We start from the raw sequence: 19,698 nt of genomic DNA, 5'->3' as shown, positions 1-19,698 counted from the left end.
AAGCTTCCAGCACACAGCTGGTGGCAAAGTTGAGCCTGGCCTGGCTTGCTCTCCGTGCCTCTTCACCACCTGCAGGCTGCCCCAGTCCCAAAGGACACCACCTGAACTTGTTAAGCAAATGTCTAGAGCATCCCTATTTAAGGACAAATCATTTTTTACAGGCTTCCAGAAGCTACGATCTAACAGTTCTGGAAATGCTTGAATGCCCCACTTCCCTCCTACTTCCTATTCCCCCTTTCTTACTCTGCAGTCTGCCTCCGTGACTGCTCAGCATTGACTACATTCAGGATCTTCTGATAAGTGACTAATAGCCAGAGAAAAATGAAAATCACAATCTACGGACAGTCAAGAATGGAGATTCTGTGCCTTATGCATTATTCCCCTTAAGATGGCTGTAAACTTTGAATGTGGAAATATAGACATTAGTAAACCATAGCAATATGCTGGTGAAAAGTCACAAACTATAGGAAAAACAAATATTATTAATTCATTTTGTACTGACTCTCAGAGTCCTAGATACATAGTAGTTATTTGGACAGTAAATTCATCCCTCTATAGGACAGGATTTTGCTTTAAAATCCATGTTTAAAGCATCACAAGGCAGACTCCTATTTCAAGCATGCACAGAGTTACTACCAAATTATACCTACACATTAATGTGCTTTTCAATAATTGCTATGCATTCTTCATTATAATGAGCAATCTGGCCTGTGACTACTTAAAAGTCAAAACTAGCACATATACTACCTATAGTGTACAACAAAGGCCACTTTCTAAGCCTTTTATACTATTGCATGACTAATTTCGGATCCAGAAAATGAACACATGCTTTCAGAGTATTGTCATTTAACTTAAAGACCTAAAAGGCCTGAAAATCATACTCTACATTTCATCAAAAGCACAGAAAATGTTAACATGGAATCAGAAGATTATTGATATTAAAGATATTTAAAGCAAATGCTGAGACTTCATCTTAAGATGAATTCTGAGTATGCTAAGGAAGGTGACTAGGTTGGAGTTCTTCGTCTCTTATTCCTCAGTCGGAACTTGTCCTGGTCTTCACTGTCCCTACATCCTCCCAGACCCCTCCTTCTGCGTTCCCTCAGCCGACCAGACAAATGTGCACTCATTTTCTCTGGCTTGCTACCATCCCTTTCCCTCACAGCCTTCCACAGAGTGACCATAGCATCCAGCCTCTGTAAACTCCAGCTTCAGAGTGGGGACTGCATTCTATACTTTCAGTGTGGATTTCTGGAGAAGCCTATCACATTAGTCCTGCATCATTAACTGAATAAGTTTTAGGTACAAGGTCTCACAGCTGGCTTGGAACTCTGTATGTAGACCAGGCTGGCCTCAAACTCAGAGATCCACCTGCCAATAGCCAATATACTTTTTTTTTTTACTGTGGACCTCCAAGATTAAAAACAGCAACAGTACCCAGCGGTCACAACACATCTCTGGGAGTCTGAGAACTTATATATTTACTTTTTTTTAAGCCCCAAGAATTACTCTGTAGATGACAGAGCAGAGGTCATTTCTCCTCGAACCTCACATTACCTCCCAGTATATAACCCTTATTCCCAGATGTGTTCTATTTATACAGAGCTGTGCTTCCACAAAAAAATACCTAAGACTAATCCTCACTTCTCAAGTACTTTTGTGGCTAATTCTTCACATGTGCCATTAGAAAATGGCACGTAACATAATTCTCCAGGGCTTATTTTCTACAGAGCAAACAGCAGGTTATAATAAGATCAGAGATACCATTAATATTCAATTTACCAGATAAACCTTGTTGGTGATAATAAATCAGTAAGGACAACCACATGGGACTGGGGGAAGGGACACGTGGGGAAAAAAAATGCATGGCTTTCTGGAAGACACTTCGATCACTATCTCACCTCATTTTGAGAGACAGCCTCATTTTTTAGGATAATCAGGTTCCCAGCACTCTGCCCACTTTGGCCCGTAAGATGCCTGTTGTCAGTCACCGAGGCTTGGGCTCCTGGCCCTGGTCCTGTCTGGGCCCCTGTGTTGTAAAACATGAAAGTGTCACTGCCTGAGCCCGCTGTCAGGCAGGCCTTGTAGCAGTAGGTCTTGGTGAGGGAGCCATTGCCTCGAACCTCAATGAAGTGAGGCTGTACTTTGAGGCCATGTGGTAACCTGGCATCAATATTGTTATTGGCCTGTTTGTACAGTTCCGCAGGGCACCGCTCCCTCACTCCACAGAAGCCTCCACAGCATGCTGTGCCGTAAGCAGTGTAGCGGTAGCACTTGATGATGCTCAAAACGATGATTGTCAAGAGAAATATAAAAGACACTGTGCTTAATGCGATTATCAGGTAAAGTGTGATTTCAGAGTATGTCCGAGCACTCTTAATATGTCTCTGAGTGTCGGGGAGCATTTTAGAAACCCTGTCCACCACAGCTACTGTGATGGCCACAGTAGCTGATAGAGGTGGCTCCCCATTGTCACGAACCACCACAGTCAGGTTGAAAGTGGTACCACTCTCATCTCCAATCTTTCTGGTAATCCTGATCTCTCCCGTGTGGAGTTCTACTTTAAAGAGGTCCGAGTCAGAAGTTGGGACTAAATGGTAAAAGAGCCAAGCATTCTGGCCGGAGTCTGAATCCATGGCTATGACTTTGGTGACCAGGTAGCCAGCAGGGGCAGTCCGAGGCACCATCTCAATGGCTGCTGATGAATTAGTTGAGGTAGGGTATAGAATGTGAGGGGCGTGGTCATTCATGTCCACCACATACACATTGGCGGTCACAGTGCTACTTAGTGGTGGCCTCCCCTTGTCCTGGGCTTCCACAGTCACAAAAAACTCTCGAAATTTCTCATAGTCAAAGGAGTTGACAGCATAAAGGCTGCCACTGGCACTGTTAATGGAGACATAGGAGGTGACCGGCAGCCCTTGAATCTCCCTGTCTAGGAGTGAGTAAGTCACCTCTGCATTCTCCTTCTGATCTGGGTCTGTGGCTTGCACAGTGCAAAGCAACACACCCGGCAAATTGTTTTCCTGGATGTAGATGGAATAGGAGTCCTTCAGGAAGCTTGGAGGGTTGTCATTGATGTCAGAGATCTCAATCTGCAGTGTCCTTTGAGATGTGAGTGGTGGTATTCCCCCATCCGTGGCTGTCACTGTGATGTTGTAGGCAGCTACCCGCTCCCGATCCAGTGGGCCACTCACCACTAGTGTATAGGAGTTTCCAAAGCCATTCAGCCGGAAAGGCAGTGAAGCCTCCAGACCCAGACTCACTTTCCGGTTGGAACCTGAATCTTGGTCATTCACACTGAGAAGGGCCACAACAGTGTTGAGAGCAACATCCTCAGGCACTGGGCTGTATAAGTCTGTGAGCACCACCTCTGGAGCATTATCATTAACATCCATAATGTCCACCAACACCTTGCAGTGACCCGCCATGGGCACTGGTCCCCGGTCAGTCGCTTGCACATAGATCTGGTAGGAGGAAGACTCCTCATAATCCAGAGTTCCACTTACTCTCACTTCCCCTGTAGTGGCATCGATGCTGAAGAGTTGTCTCTCCCTGTCTGATGTGTAGCTGCTCAGGGAGTACCTGAGTTCACCGTTGGAACCCTCATCCGGGTCCGAAGCATTCAACTTCACTACCAACGTGCCCGGGGGAGCGTCCTCCCGCAGTTGAACGCGGTAAGTGGATTGGTCAAAGGCAGGAGAATTGTCATTAGTGTCCAGGACTCGAACAGTGATCTGAGCCGTGCCTGAGCGAGCTGGAATGCCCCCGTCCACCGCAGTGAGAATCAAGTGGTGCAAGGCGGTCTGCTCGCGATCTAGGCCCTTCCGCAGCACCAGCTCCAACACCTTGCTATTCTCCTGCAGGGGTTTCAGGTCCAGCTCAAAGTGCTCGCTCGGGCTGAGCTCGTAGGTCTGCACTGAGTTGGCGCCGACGTCGGGGTCCTGTGCGCTCTCTATGTGAAACCGCGCTCCAGGTGCCACGGATTCGCTTACCTGAAGCTGGTAGTCCGGCCGCGGAAAGCGCGGCGAGTTATCGTTGATGTCCAATATCTCCACCTGGATCGCGCTCACTGCCACCGGGTTGTGCGCCAGCACTTCCAAGCTGAGCAGGCAACGAGGCCGCTGCTCGCACAGTGCCTCGCGATCGATGCGCTCGTTGACGAAGAGCGCTCCGTTCGTCAAGTCCAGCTCCAGGTAGCGCGGGCTGGGTGCACCCAGATGGTTGATGCGCAGGCAGCCGGGTCCCAAGCGCCGCAGTTCCAGCCCCAAGGCTCTGGCCACGTTGCCCACGAGCGCGCCCGGGCTCTGCTCCTCCGGCACCGAGTATCGTAGCTGGGAGGCCGCTGGGCCTGGCAGCAGCACCAGCAGCAGCCGGAAAGATAGATACAGCAGCCAGGGTAAAGGCCGCCGGGGTCGCGGATGCTCTGTCGCCCCAGGTCTGGTGCCCTCCTGCTCCATAGCCGCCGGCCCTGGCGGAGGCAGCCGGGGCAGGGCGGGAGGCAGCAGCTTGGGGAGTCTGCTCCTCGCCGGGCCCCGCCTCCGCCCTCGCGGCTCTTCACGGCTCACGCGCTACAAACGCCCGAGGCCGCTCCCTTCCCAGGCGTTCTCAAGGGCTCCGGGCCCTGCTGCCCCCGATGACACCCCATATCCCAGCTCCTCCACTCGCCTTCAGGCGCTCCACGGGTCTCGGTTTCCTGCGACTGTCGCCGCCGCCGCCGCTGACGATGCTCTAAGGAGAGGGAGGGAGAAGCGGAGGGGGAGGGGGTGCTCTGCAAGTCCAGCTCGGATTCCGCACCCAAGTGGCGGCGGACTGCGACCGTGCACCGCCCTGCCACTCCGTCTACTCCAGCCCCATCTCCTTCCTCCTCGACCTGCCGAATCCCGGCAGACCGCGGGAACGCGGCCACTCCCTTTCTCCCTGCCCCCACGGTCCTGTTCATCTAAGTCTCCACGCTCCCCAGCAGGCTTAACGCGTCTTGTTAAGATTAGCCGGAGAAAAGCAGCTCAGTCCCCAGAACTCCGACTATCAGCTCCCCAAGTCAAGATTTCAAAGCGTCATCCAGGAAAATAAACTGTAGGGGGACCTGGGCGGTGCCTTGACAGTCAGAGATGCTTTGGGGGCTTTTGAAATGCGGACCAGTTGTTTACCTGACCCCCTACACCTTCCCAGCCACATTGCTTAGAAGTACAGAAATCCTTTAACTCCTAGGGCAAAGGGCAAAGAAGTGAGTGGTGCCTTCTTCCCGGGAGCAAGCCAAAAGCAAGCATCCTGGGATCCAGCATTCAGTCCGGCTCCCAGCCACGTGCCTTAACTTTCAGTGTGTATTTTGGCAATTAACCAATATTTCCGTGTTTAAATTCTCTCCTTAAACAACTGACTCCGTAAAGCTTCAAGAAAAACTCGTATTCAACCTGTTTCGATCACAGTAGGAAAAAAAAATTAGTAAAATTTCAAGAGATTCTTTCCTCGTGCTTTTCCTAATCTCATATTCAAACCTTTTTCATTTATCGCTCAAGACATTTTCTTTCAAGACTGATTAATTTTTTTCCCCCTTAATGGATGACAATGTCGTCAAGAGCCTACAAAGCCATTAAATCAGGAGAGTTACTCTCAGTCTGCCTAGCCAGGCTGGAATTTGAACTCGATAATGCTTCGCAGAAAGAAATTAAAAAAAAAAAAAATAGCACCATGCTGTTATAAAGCAAAACGTAGGGAACTGGGATTCATCTTACAATAGCAGTAATTTCGACGGTTACAGCTCATCTTCTGTAAATACAGAGCTCAGGGGGGCTCCTGTACCTCTGTGCCCCCCTCTAGCTCCCCTTAAATTGCTACAGAGGCCATATGCAAATTCTCTTCAGTGAGCACGAAAGCTGAAGGAGCATAGGAGGCCGTTCTGTGCTGTGTCATTGCCTCCCGGGTTTCTGAATAGTCAGCTTTCCCAGCCCTCTCTTCTCTCCAGGAAGGCTCGAAACTACAGCTCCCTGTGCAAACTCCATTCACTGAAACGTTCCTTTTTCTTCCAGTATCCTTGAGCTACATAGATAGCCCCTTGGGCAACTTTCTAGCTATGCACTGGAAGGAAGCCAGAGTGAGACCTGACATTTGGCATGCTTCTTCCCTCCTTAAGAGGACAAGTTGACAGAGCCTAGATTTCGAAGATCAGGGCCAGCACATCCTTCCTTTGACCTACTAAGTGTAGTAACAGCATTCCACAACCTAACCGATCCCTTCTAGAGAAACTAGGTTTCCTCCCATCCCTGCCTATTTGTCCTCTTTGTTCCATCAAGGGTGCAGAGTGGGGAACAATTTCCATCAAAATCTATTCCTGTCTCCTTTCTAAAGTCCCTGGCTTCTCCCTCTTCTGTCTGTATCCTTCCCAAACATCCCCCAGTAGCTCTGTTTGCTGTAGTAATTTGATCTCCGGGAGCCTTAATCTCTCAAGTGCACAAATTGTAGACCTGGCCTATGTCCTCACCCATTACTTATTTCAGAAAACAAATGGCCTGTAAGTGGAATCAAGTTATAAGTTGTCAGGGAAAGTGACCTTTCTTCCTCCAGCCCTCCCAGTTGCTGCCATCATGGCCCAAAGCCACCGGCTGTTGACCATGCATGGTCCTATGCCCCTGAAAAGATCACGGGCACTTAAGGAAGAGATAAAATGACAAGGGCTTTGTGGCATCTTTAACAGAAGCCCCCAGTGCTGTGCCTCAAGCAGTGAAAAAAAGCAGAATTTGTCTTTCAGCCATATTATCATTCAGCAAGAGTACCGGCTGAGATGTCCATTTTTGTTTTTCAGAATGAGCTCCAACTAGTATTTACTCCCTCTATGATTCAAGGGGGGGGGGAGGAGCAGCAAAATTAGCCTCCTTTCCAGAGACTAAATACTGAAGAGATGGTATTCTCTCTGGCACCACAGTGGTTTCCTGCCTCACACTATCAGACTGAGGTTCCTGCCAACCTTACCAGTGTTTGGAATGTGATTGCCCAAACCGTTGCTAAGTGCTTCACCTACAAACATTCATACTAATTTATACTCTGCCTCAGTCATACCACTGCGCATTCCTTCCTTTCCGCCTTTCAGAGTTCCAGCTAAAAAGCAGAATAAACCTGATTGGGAACACAAAATAGGGAGGTAGTTGCACCTCTGCTAAAGGCTGGCTATGTATCGTTCAGCACCTAACCTTCAGTTTGCTTGTTTTAAATAGAGGAAACAAAAATAAAACCCTTGAGGTTATTGTTAAGATTAGAATAACTAATAAGTTATTTGGGCAGTATCTGGCAAGCGCACTGTTGTTATTGGCAGTAGTGGTATTTATTAAGTGTAACAACTGTTAGTATCAAATGACTTCTTGACTAATCATCTATATGCTGAATGACTCCTTAAACACAGATAAGCAACTATGACATTTAAGAAGCAAATGGTGGCTGGGGACAAGTGACTATATATTCAAAGTCTAGTTTTTCCAAAGTTTTCAAGTATTTCTAGAACTTAGCCTGTGTCTTGAAAATAAAAAGAAGCAGCTCTCTTTCATATCAACTATATATATATATATATATATATATACATACATACAACTTTTTTTCTGTTTGTTTTATGTGTCTTTGTGAGCATCTAACCTGTGTGTGGGGGTACCCACTGAGGCCAGAACAGATCTCAGCTCCCCTGAAGTTAGAGTTCTAAGTAGTTATGATCCACCCAATATGGGTGTGGGTGAGATCAAACTCAGGTCTTCTGAAACAGCAGCAAACACCAGTAAACCAGCCCCAGGAAAAACTTACACCCAACTATCTAGTAAAATTACTAATCACAAAATAAAATGACTTCTCGATTTAATTAATAAAAAGTGACATGATAAAAAAGAGCCATAAGACAGAGCATTGTTTTCGTTCACCCTTGTGCTAGACAAGAACTGCAAAATCATATTCCTCAATTATATTTCTTAATTATATTTGTAAAATACATCTCCCATGAGATCATTGAGCACAGCAGCAAAAACCAATCACAACAGAATTAAGACTACAAGAAAAATACTCAAACTCAGAAAATTTTCCTAATTCACATCAATTTTCCTTTATTACCTGCATCATCATAAATCATAAATCATTTTACTTTGAGTAAACAAATGACTTGAAGTTTGGGGGCATGGGACAAAAAGGATATACTGACTAGCCACTAATTTTACCAGACTTTCAGCTGGCCATTATATGAATATGTGTCACAAATAGGAAAACTAATTTTCTTTTCTTTTTAAAAAACGTTGCTGCTTAGAGACAGTGTCTTGTGTAGCCTAGGTTGGCTTTGAGTGGGCTGTGTAGCCAAGGTTGGCCATGAACTTCTGATCCTCCTGCATTGAACTCCCCAGTGCTAGAATTACAGGCATGTACCACCATGCCTGGCCTCTAATTTTTATTTATAACTGGTGAATGAATGCTACACTACAAACAAACCATGTATTACACAATAAAAAGAGGGACAAAGAGACATCATAAGAGTTAGTGTGACATAGTTTTTAAGGTGACATCGCATAGTAGCAGAGGAACACTCTTCTATAACTAATACCGACCCTTAAGAGGCAGAGGCAAGAAGCCTCTGAATTGAGCCTCATGAATTCAAGGCCAGTGAGACACTGTTTCAGAAACTTTATCTTGTTAAAAAGAGACAGGACTCTTGATCTCCCTCTTCACAAAGCAAATACTCTGCAGCAAGATAATGCCATTATGAAGGTGTAGTCTTCCAAGGACCGAGAGGGATGGAAATGGTTTCTATATGAAATGATAGCTGAATTTTTTTCATATCTCCTTTACCTGGAAAGAATGTATCAAGAAAATGTTTGGGTTTAACAGTTGGGTTTTGGGGAGGGATCTTCTGAAATTTTAGTCCTGAGAAACTGATATGGTAGCTATGTGACTAAGGCATCTCAGAATTGTTTAGAATAAACCAGAGACTCAAGCCATCTTCAGGTTATTAACAACAAGAAGGTAGGTTAAAGACTTGGGGCAGATACCTTAATACCAACAGATAAAATCAAATTTTACTTCTTCATCAGTGTTCTCATTTGAGGTCACCTAACAAGAATCAGAGCTTGGAGACTGAGATTCATTAGCAAAATATCTTACCTAAAACCATTCATTTTTCCATTTCATAAAATACAGTGGTTAAATGGAACTTAAACTTAAGGTTAAGAGGAGAGAGAAAGAATAAAAGCAGTAATAAAAGGTATATGGAGATGAGAAGTAGAGACAGGAGAGCCTAGAAGCTTTTCAACCAGCTAGCATAGGCTACATAGAGTAGAGAAAACAAGAGACCTTTTCTTAACAAAATGGAAGTAGAGCATTGACTCCCCAAGACTGTCCTCTGACTCCATAGGTGTGCTGAAAGTATGCTGAGGCTTCAACACACACACACACACACACACACACACACACACACACACACACACACACACCAATAGATACATTTTAAATAATGTGATATGCCTCAATGATCATTCAAGGCATTAAAATAACTTATAGATGGACCACAAAAATGCTAATTTTTAAAAGCCTTTGAGTTTGATATAAATACCTCCCACATTCCAACATTACTGAGGCAATTACTTGTGAACACTCAGAAATGAAGGCATTTTTACTGGGACCTGCTTTAGCTCATCTGAAAACTAATAACGTCAAACTACTCACAAGTAGCTAAATAAAGTTTGTTTGTGTTTGTTTTGGAGTTTTCATTGGAAGAATCATTTATGATGGGGTGCTATAAACACAGTTTAACTGAAATTCATGGAGAGTTTAACAGTTTCCTACTTACCTTCAAAGACAAGATGAAGCAAGAAAACAACAATACGGTATAGCTAAGTGGTTTTTATAATTCTTTGAATAGCAGTGCCAAAGAGTATTTATTAATGGAATGGTTCAACTCGGAGGAATTCTAATGAGGGATTGCAGGATACCCTCTAGCATATCCTAGTCAGCATTTTCTCAATGACTCAAGACTAGTAGGCAGCAACTGTACAGACCAATCCAGAAGCAAGTTGAGCCCTTCTGGAACAAGATTTATAACTAGGACAAGCAGTATCTTAATTCACAACATTAGTACCAATATTCTATTTGTGCTTCAGTACATGCCCCCAATTTGTAAGTTTGTATTTAAGATGATTTCCGGCTCCTGTGTTTGCCATTAAAACATGTTCCAAGTCTCCATTCATCACTTTGGACCTCTTACTTTAATAGAAAGCCTTGTTTGGCCCTGTTTCTCCTCTGCAATTCTTGGGATTTAGCCACAGAATAAAATAAAAAGGGAATTTGGCATTAAAGAACATCCTTGTTCCCAAGTAGGGTTTAGCCAAAACAATCATTGATTTTCATGGATAGATAAGACAGATAGATAGTAGGTTGATAGATAGACAGTAACATAGATGGGCAGCTGTGGATGTCATTAAGCATCCAGATATCAATAACTGTTGACTTTTGGGGTCCCATTTATATTATGATTCCTTAAGAGCTAACAGTTTCCTACTTCTGTATATATCCAATCTCATTTAATTCTCATAAGAGTCTAATGAGGTTGGCATTGATGGAGAAACTCAATTCCAAAGGGGTAAAGGAATTTATCAGACTTTCCAGAAACCCTTTTTCCTCCCAGGCCTCTTTTACTCCTCAAAGGAATCTTTCTTTGCATTTTTTATCTATTTGTATTTTGTTCAAGCTGGGTCACACGGAAGATCTTTGGTTAGGTTTTTGACACACCTCCTCAGGGACTTCTTGGTGGCTAGACTAACTCACATTCCCACCATCAGTGTATAAAGATCTCGCTTTGTCCACATCCAGGCCATCATTTGTTGTCTTTCATTGTTTAAAGACTCTGTTCTGACTGGGTAAGATGGAATCTCAAAGTAGTTTGTATGTATTTGCATTTTTATGATGGCTAGTAAAACTGAACATTTTTCATGTTTATTGGCCATTCATATGTCATAACTTGAGAATTGTTTACTCATATCATCAGTCCATTTATTGATTTGACTGTTTGATTTCTTGTTGTTTAGGGATTTGTTTTTTAGCTCTTTGTATGTTCTAGATATTAATCTCTGTCAGATATATAGTTTGTAAAGATTTTGTCCCATTCTGTAGGCTGTCTTTTCATTGTATTGTTTCCTTTGCTGTACAGAAGATTTTTAGTTTAACAAGATCTCGTTTATTAATTGTTCTCCTTTCTCTTCCCAGGCACCTCTTCTCTTTTCCTTTTCCATCTCGTTTTGTTTGTCATTTTGTTTTGTGCTTTGGTTAAGTTGGTTTTTGTTTTGTTTTGGAGGGGTTGCTTTGTTTATATATTTGGGGGAGGATATAGGAAATTGAAGCTAAAGCCTTGTACATACTAGGTAAATGCTCTATCACTGAGCTCTGTCCCAGACTCCTGTACCTACTTTTTTTTTTTTTTTAATTAATCTAACATCTGTCTACTACACACACACCTCTGACAGGAATCTCGTTATTGCTCAGAAACTACTAATTTCAAGTATTTTGCATAGAATCCTATTTAGCTGTTTTTCACAATTGTAAACTTCTTTTTTTTAGAGACTTCATTTAGCTCTTCTGTATTTAAACAGTTAGATTTACCAAAATCATGCTGTAAAAAAAGAGTCATCTCCCATAAGCCAGATTCTTCTTATATTCTCTACCCTGGCTGGAGGCAGTATTTTCCCTCTTGAAATATTCCATGTAAGTTGTGGGATTTTACAAATGACTTTGATTTTTCGGACGTGTAAGTCCTACTCATGTTCCTAGTGGTGGGTTTTACTATAATTCATTTATCAGCTATATATAACAGAGGAGGGATGACAAAATATAAGTTATCAAAATTAGCCAAGGTAAGATGTATTTCATTTTCTATGACTATTAAAGGATACCTTGAGGCATTCTGGTGAGATAATTACCTTAACAAAGCTCATTTTGTTAAAGTTATTTAGAAATAACATTCATATTCTTCCATTTTACTTCACATTTTCCATTCTTTTCTTCCACAAGTGAATGAAGCATTCTATACTGAAAGAATGGAGAAGAAAAACCTGGTTTGATTCTGTGAGCCTCACTGAGCCAATGGTCTCAAAGAAATCATAGCGCTGGATGCATCCACAGCAACGTGCCTCCGTTGGTGCCAACTTTAGCTTTTCCTAGTATAACAGGAAAAAAATGTACAAAGCTTCCAAATAAATTAATATTTTATGGTTTCTCTGTGTCTAAATCTATTGGCCAATCCTCCAGTAAAGGCACAGAATACAAGATAATATAGTGGTAACTTTACTAAAACCTAAAAGTTGAAACAGAAGAATTCGGTAGTCACTAGAAATGAAAAGTTGATTTCAAGTAGAAGTGGGTGAAAGTTTCACTTTCCCTCTTTCTAATCCAGTATCACATCTATTATAGCACCTGTCACCCTCAGATCTTCAATATCCTCTCTAATGAAATTTTCATCACAGCCTCCCCGACTAGCATTCTGTAGTACTCTCAGGCTGAACGAATACACCTGTGATCCAATTGCTGTAAGTTCATTTAAAATTTTAACCGTGTATGAAACATTTATTGGTGCATAAATCAGTGCACACACAGACTATATTGGACAGCCATGACACATAGGATATGTGGATTAGTGTTCCTCAACCTGACAGGAGTTGTGGAGTAAGGGAGATTTTTTAAAGTCATTCTTTCCAAGGGCCAACAGCGACACCTGATAACCTGTTAAAAAAATGTAACAACAATCCTGATAAAGTCAAGCTATTTCCTTTGATTTATTTCTTTTTCTTGTTTTTTCTATTTATTTTGGTCCAATAGTATTTAGAAATATATGCTAAACCAAATTCAACTTATTTAATTCTTTAAAGCAGTAAAAATTAAAGTCCTTTTAAGTCTTGTTTCCTGGTATTATTAGATCTGTCCAGACTTTAATCCGTGCATATGTAAATATATCTACATATATTTTGTCAAATGGAATCACACTCTACATACTATTGTAAAACTTTGATTTTTAAATTTTTATTTAACACATATGATGGATGTCTTTCCCTGTATTATATAATATATATACACATATGTAACTGTTTCCTTCTGAGTAAATGTTCCCAAATATTCATTGCATAGATATTTCATAACATTTTACTCCATAATTGAATATTTAGGTACATTTCTGAAAATGTATTTGTATACATGCCTATGTATTTATTCTGAGAGGCTTTCTTTTTAAAAAATTAAAATTTCTATTTATTTAGATGTATGTGTGTGTATGTTTGTGTGTAGGCCTGAAGAGAGCATCAGATCCTCTGGAACTGGAGTTACAGGGATTCTAAACTGCAATGGTTGGTAGGAACTGAACTCAGAACCTCTGAAAGAGCAGTACGTTCTCTTAGGCATTGAGCCATCTCTTCAGCCCCTCTGAGAGTTTTTAAATTAAAATAATTTACATTTAGATTTATTCAGACATACCAAAATGCTTCTGCACACTTTGTGCCTTTTATCATGCCCATCACTTGTAAATAAGATAATTAATTAATTAATTAATTGACTTAGGATTTATCTACAAAATTTTTAGCTCAGAGTATAAAAAAAAAAAAAAAAAAACCCAGAATCATGTTTACCACATTTTGCTTTCCTCAATAGAAGTTTCATAATCTAATTCAGATGGCTCCATAAATGCCTAAACGATCACTGGGAAATTTAGCTCATTTGCTTGAATTTATTTTATTCAAATTGACTAATGTATTATAGTGTTCTAAATAATCTTTACTATGTATCCAGCAATGTTGAAGTCTGTATTATTAAAAATATGTGTTCATGCCTAACCTTCCACAGTCATTCAACCTTTTAGGCAGATTTTTTTAAACTCTTAGATTTGATTCTTGAATAAATGAAATATTTAAGCAAAGCCTTAAAACTTCCAGTATGAAGCTAAATTCAGTATATTTAAGCTCATAACAGACACTTACAAAGACAAAAAATTGCAGCCTCTTGACAAAAGGAGGAGAGGTAGGTTAGTGATTTCAAAAATCACAGTTGGAGACCTAGTGTCCTATCATACATTAGGGTGACCATTGTTAGCAGTAATTTTTTTGGACACACATATACATAGCATATACACACACTAAATAATAAATAAAGTTTAAAATACATTGAGCAACTATCAGAGAACTTGAAAATAAAACTGGGTAAAAATTTCTCTCTTCATCTGTGGCTTCACTGTCTACAGCTTCATTTTTCTGTTGTCAACTGTGGACTTAAAATACAATACAGAACAAGAAAATATCGGAGAGGTAGAGACTTTTAATGCAGAATATTGTTACATCTGTTCTATTTTATTATGCTATTGTTGTTGATCTCTTACTTGCCTAATTTACAAATTAAATTTTTATCATGTTTGAATATATAGGAAAAGAATTTAGTATCAACAGGCACATCTCATTTCCCTGTACTCATTTTTCAAATAATTTATTGTTCTGTTTTGTATGCACAGCTGTTTTGCCTGCATGAATGTCTGTGCACCACATGTATGCCTAGTGCCTGTAGAGTAAAGGAGGGTGTGGAATCCCCTGGATTGGAGTAACAGATAGTTGTGATCTACCATGTGGTTCCTGGGCTTTGAACCCAGGTCCTCTGGAATAGTAGCCAGTACTCTTAACCATTGAGCAGTCTCTTCAGCTCCTGTACTTACTTTTACTGTGTTCTACATATAATGCATCTTGTAGAAATTGAAGGTCTGTGGCAACGAAGTATTAAGAAAGCCTCTTCGCAACATCTTTACAATAGCTGAGATGATGATTAACATTTTAGCAATAAATCATTTTAGCTAAAATATGTACATTATTTTTAGACACAATGTTATTGACCCCCAATTACTGTTCCTTCTCAAATTCATAGCCTCTTAATTATTATTGCTTTATAGACATGCACACACACACACACACACACACACACACACACACACACAGCCTATTGAGTTTATTTATTGTTGCATGTGTGTGTGTGTGTGTGTGTGTGTGTATTTAGGGATTACCACTTGTTATTAGATAGCCAATTAGGGGTTCATCCCTAGGAAAGAGTGATTCCCCTTGCTCAACAGCCACTAATTGTGCATAGATTTTCATCTAGGGATAGGGCCTTGTGAGATTTTCCCATCCACATTGGCATGTTAACTGGTATTGTCATTGTCCAGGACTTGTTTAAGCAATCATACAGTTGAAATTTCATAGGAATAGCTTCCCTGGTACATATAGGGAACACAGTCTCATAGCAGGTATCCTGGTCCTCTGGCTCTTACAATCTTTCCATCTCCTCTTACTCAATGTTTCCTGAGTCTTGGATGTAGGGACTATGTTGTAGTTGTGCTTCTCTGTAATGGTCTTGACCTGTTGCAAAACGAAGCATCATTGATAAAAGCTACACTGGTCTTGTGGGTATTAAGGATAAGCAGAATGAAATTAGGAACCATATTGATTTAGGAAAGTGGCCATAGTAGACCTACAAGCAATAGCTATTTGGCTATGTTTATATCACCAGGCATGAATTCCCTCTTATTGAGTGGGTTTTAAGAAAAAACAGATAGCTGTTGGTTACCCAAGATGCCTTGGAGTAACCCAAATATAAGTGTCATTATTCACCTTTGGGTATATCTTGCTATGATGATCATAGCAAGGTGGGTACGACTGTTGATTGTTTTTCTCCCCTGGAAGCTTGTATAGCACCTTCAAGTTCTGGGAGGAGACTTTCAAGTCATATTCAGCTTGAGTCCCCCAAGTCCTGTGTCCAGAGTATGGTGTCTTCAGCATTAGGGATTTACCATCAACCTCTGGAAAGCAGCCAAGGGCAATAGCTGAATGGCCCTCCATCCCTGCTCCCCAGCTAAAGCTCCCATTCTCACCATTTTCCCCATTTCCACCTTAGTATTGTGCTCTGCTGTTTTCTCTAGACCTCCTTCTTCCACACTACATGGTCCTTTTTAAATTCTCCATTTTCTGTAGTTACTCCAGATTACGTAGTCACACATTAAGATTCAGAGCTAAGAACCAAGCACCATTTGCCTGCTGGATCTAGGTAAACCTCGCTCTGTATAACATTTTCTAGTTCCTTAAATTTACCCACAGACTTCATGATCACATTTTTCTCCTTTCCCTACATCCTTGTCAAAATTTGTTGCCCCTTGTTTTGTTGGTCTTGGCAATTTTTACTGGGGTAAGATGAAATCTCAAATTGGTTTTAATTTGCATTTTCCTGGTTGCTAAGAATGAGGTTAACACTTTTTGAGATATTTTTAAACCACTTTTATTTCTGCTTTTGAGAACCCTCTGTTCAGATTTATAGCTCACTTCTCAGGTGTGTCATTTGTCTCCTTGACTTTACTTTTTTAGTTCTTTATATATTCTAGATACTAATCCTCTATCAGACACATAGCTGGCAAAGATCCTCTCCCACTTTGTGGGCTTCTCTTCACTCAGTTGATTATTCCCTGTGCCTCACAGAAGAGTTTTAGCTTTATAAGGTCCCACTTGTCAGTTGCTGGCCCTAATTCCAGAGCAAATAGAATCCTATTCAGGAAGCCCTTTCCTATACCTATATCATGTATGGTACAGCCTACGTTTTCTTCTAGCGGTTTCAACATTTCTGTTTTTACATTGAAGTCTTTGATCCATTTGGATTTAATTGTTGTGCTGGGTGATGGATATGGATCTAATTTCATTCTTCTGCATATGGACATTCAGTTTTCCCAGCACCATTGCTTGAAGAGGCTGTCTTTTCTCCAATGTGGTGTTGGCATCTTTGTCAGATATCAAGTGGCTGTAGTTATGTGCACTCGTGTTTATGTCTTCTGTTTTGTTCCTTTGGTCTAATGTCTGTTTTCATGTTAATACCATGATGTTTTTATGACTGCTGCTCTGTAATAAATAGTGAAATTTGGATACTAATCTTTGCAGCATTTTCCCTTTTACTCAGGATTGCTTTGGCTACCCAGGGTCTTTTGTGGTTCCATATAAATTTTAGGATCTTTTTCTATGTCTGAAAATAATTTTATGGGAATTTTGATTTGGACTACATTGAACTGATAAACTGCTTTTGACAAAATGGTCATTTCCACAATATTAATTATACTCATTCATGAGCATTGGATGTCTTCCCATTTTATAGTGTCTTCCTTGATTTCTTTCTTCAGAATTCAAAGTTTTCATTGTGAAGTTCTTTAACCTCTTGGTTAGGGTTAGTCCTAGATTTTTAAGGCTCTTACAAAGGCTATTATGGGAGTGTGTTCACAATTTCTTTCTCAGAATGTTTGGTTTTAGTTTATAGAAAAGTTACTGTTTTTTTTTTTTAAGCTGATTTTGTACTGTGCCAATTTGCTAAAATAGTCGATTATTTCTGGAAGTTTTCTGGTGGAAGTTTGGGGATTTTTTTATGACTAATATCATATCATCTGCAAACAGAACAATTTGACTTCCCTTTCCTATTTGTATCTTTTTATTTTCATTCTTTTGTCTTATTGTTAGGGCTTCAAGTGCTATATTGAAAAGGAGTGGAGATAGTGGACAGCCAGCCCTGCCTCATTTCTGATTTTAGTATGATTGTTTTTCTACATTTGGGATGATGTTGAGGAGTGTTTGTCAAATACAGACTTTATTATATTTAGACATGTTCCCAACAGTCCTATTCTCAAAGGACTTTGATCACAAAAAGCATGTTGGATTTTGTCTAAGGGCCTTTCCTGAATCTATTGAGATGACCAGTGGTTTTTGTCTTTAACTCCATTTATATGTTTATCGCATATATTTACTCAAGTATATTGGAGCATCCTTGCATCTCTGGAATGTGGAGGATAATCTTTTTGATAGGTGTCTGTATTAGGCATACAAGTATTTTATTGAAGAGTTTTGCATCTGTGTTCACCAGGGATATTGGCCCATTGTTTCATGTTTTTACTGTTGTCGTTACCTGGTTTTGGTATTAGGGTAACATCAACTTCATAGAAGGAGTTTGAAGTGCTCCTTCTGTTCTATTATTGGAATAATTTAGTGAGTATTGGTTATAGATCTTCTTTGAAAGTCTGGTATAATTCTGCTGTGGATTCATCTAGGCCTGGACGTTTTTTAGTCATCAGGGTTTTTTTAAATCACTGTTTGGATCTCCTTATTTATTATAGGTCAGTTTAAGTAGTTGATTTTTTTCTTGATTTAAATTTGGTGGTTTGTACAATTCTAGAAATTTATCCATTTATTTCAGGTTTTCTGACTTAATGTAATATAAATTTTTAAAGTATTCCCTTATACTTTTTCCTATTTCTATCAAAATATCATTACTTTTTTTTTTGGTTTTTCGAGACAGGGTTTCTCTGTGTAGCTTTGCGCCTTTCCTGGAACTCACTTGGTAGCCTAGGCTGGCCTCGAACTCACAGAGATCCGCCTGCCTCTGCCTCCCGGGTGCTGGGATTAAAGGCGTGTGCACACCGCCTGGCATCATTACAATTTTGATAGGGATTGGTGGAATTGAACCTATAAATTGTTTGCAGAATATAGGCATTTAACAATATCAAGTCTTCCATGTACATAGGAGGATATCTTTCCATTTATTTGGGACTTCTGTTTCTTTCATCAGTGTTTTATTCTTTTAATTGTACACATTTTCAGATACATATTTGAATTTTCTCCTCTACATTATAAATTTATTCTTTTGTATTGCAATTATTTATCTGTTTATTTGTTTATTCATTATTTATGCAGTGCTTGGAGATTGGACCCAGGGCCATGCACATGCTTGGCAAATGTTCTAATACTGAGTTTCACCCTCAGACCACTTTTATTATTTTTGTAGCTATTGTAAATAATGTTTTATTTTTTAATACTTTTTAAAACTTTATTTTATGCATTGGTGCGAGGGTATCAGATCCCCTGGAACTGGAGTTACAGACAGTTGTGAGCTGCCATGTGGGCACTGGGAATTGAACCTGGGTCCTCTGGAAGAACAGCCAGTGCTCTTAACCCCTGAACCATCTCTCCGGCTCACAAATGTTTTATTTTTACATTTATTTTTCAGATATCTTCTTCAGGTGATTTTTGTGTCCCATAACTTCACTGAATTCATTGCTTGGGTTTTAACATGCCTTTTTGGCAGGCTATTTAAATTTATTTAATATCTTGGTGTCTGCAAACATTAATAATTTCATACTCAATATTTGGGTAGAAAAAAAGTGAATCTCAATCTTATCACAAATCATTCACAAAAAATGAAGTTGGCTAGATCATAAAGCTAAAAGCTAACACTGATTAGTACTCTGGATAAGTGAGACAATTGAATAGCTTGAACTGTTTGGGAGGCACCCAGGCAGTAGGATCCGGACCCGTCCTTAGTGCATGAGCTGGCTGTTTGGAACCTTGGGCTTACACAAGGATACTTTGCTCAACCTGGAAGGAGGGGACTGGACCTGCCTGTACTGAATCCACCAGGTTGAATTGAATCCCCAAGGGAGTCTTGGCCCTGGAGGAGATGGGAATGGAGGGGAGGGGCTGGGGAGAAGGCAGGGGCAGAGGCGGGAGGGGGGAGGACAGGGGAACCCATGGCTGATGTGTAAAATTAAAACACAAATATAATAAATTTTTAAAAAGGAGAAAAAAAAAGAGAACACCCGGCTAACATGGTAGGAAATGCCTTTAAAGGAAAGCACAAATCAAAACA

The 19,698-nt window shown here is 40.7% G+C and overlaps 1 protein-coding gene across 11 annotated transcripts in view; it reads right to left on the bottom strand.

Moving 5' to 3' along the window:
- The window catches only part of LOC118594617 (protocadherin alpha-C2), a 229,877-nt gene that overhangs the window by 43,839 nt on the left and 166,340 nt on the right, over positions 1-19,698 (bottom strand). Inside the window, exon 1 of one of the 11 annotated variants that reach the window (XM_036204606.1) lies at positions 1,902-4,864. The exons of 9 other annotated variants lie outside the window; for them this stretch is intronic. In XM_036204606.1, coding sequence (XP_036060499.1) covers positions 1,902-4,460 — 2,559 coding nt within the window. In that variant the 5' untranslated portion in view covers positions 4,461-4,864. Of the gene's footprint in view, positions 1-1,901; positions 4,865-19,698 lie in introns of those variants that run through there. One more of the 11 variants, XM_036204603.1, reaches the window with a different exon arrangement.

Source organism: Onychomys torridus, chromosome 13 (assembly GCF_903995425.1).
Source record: "Onychomys torridus chromosome 13, mOncTor1.1, whole genome shotgun sequence".
NCBI classification, from domain to species: domain Eukaryota; kingdom Metazoa; phylum Chordata; class Mammalia; order Rodentia; family Cricetidae; genus Onychomys; species Onychomys torridus.
The sequence above is the reverse complement of the archived record's forward strand: the minus strand, read 5'-3'. Positions and strand labels throughout refer to the sequence as shown.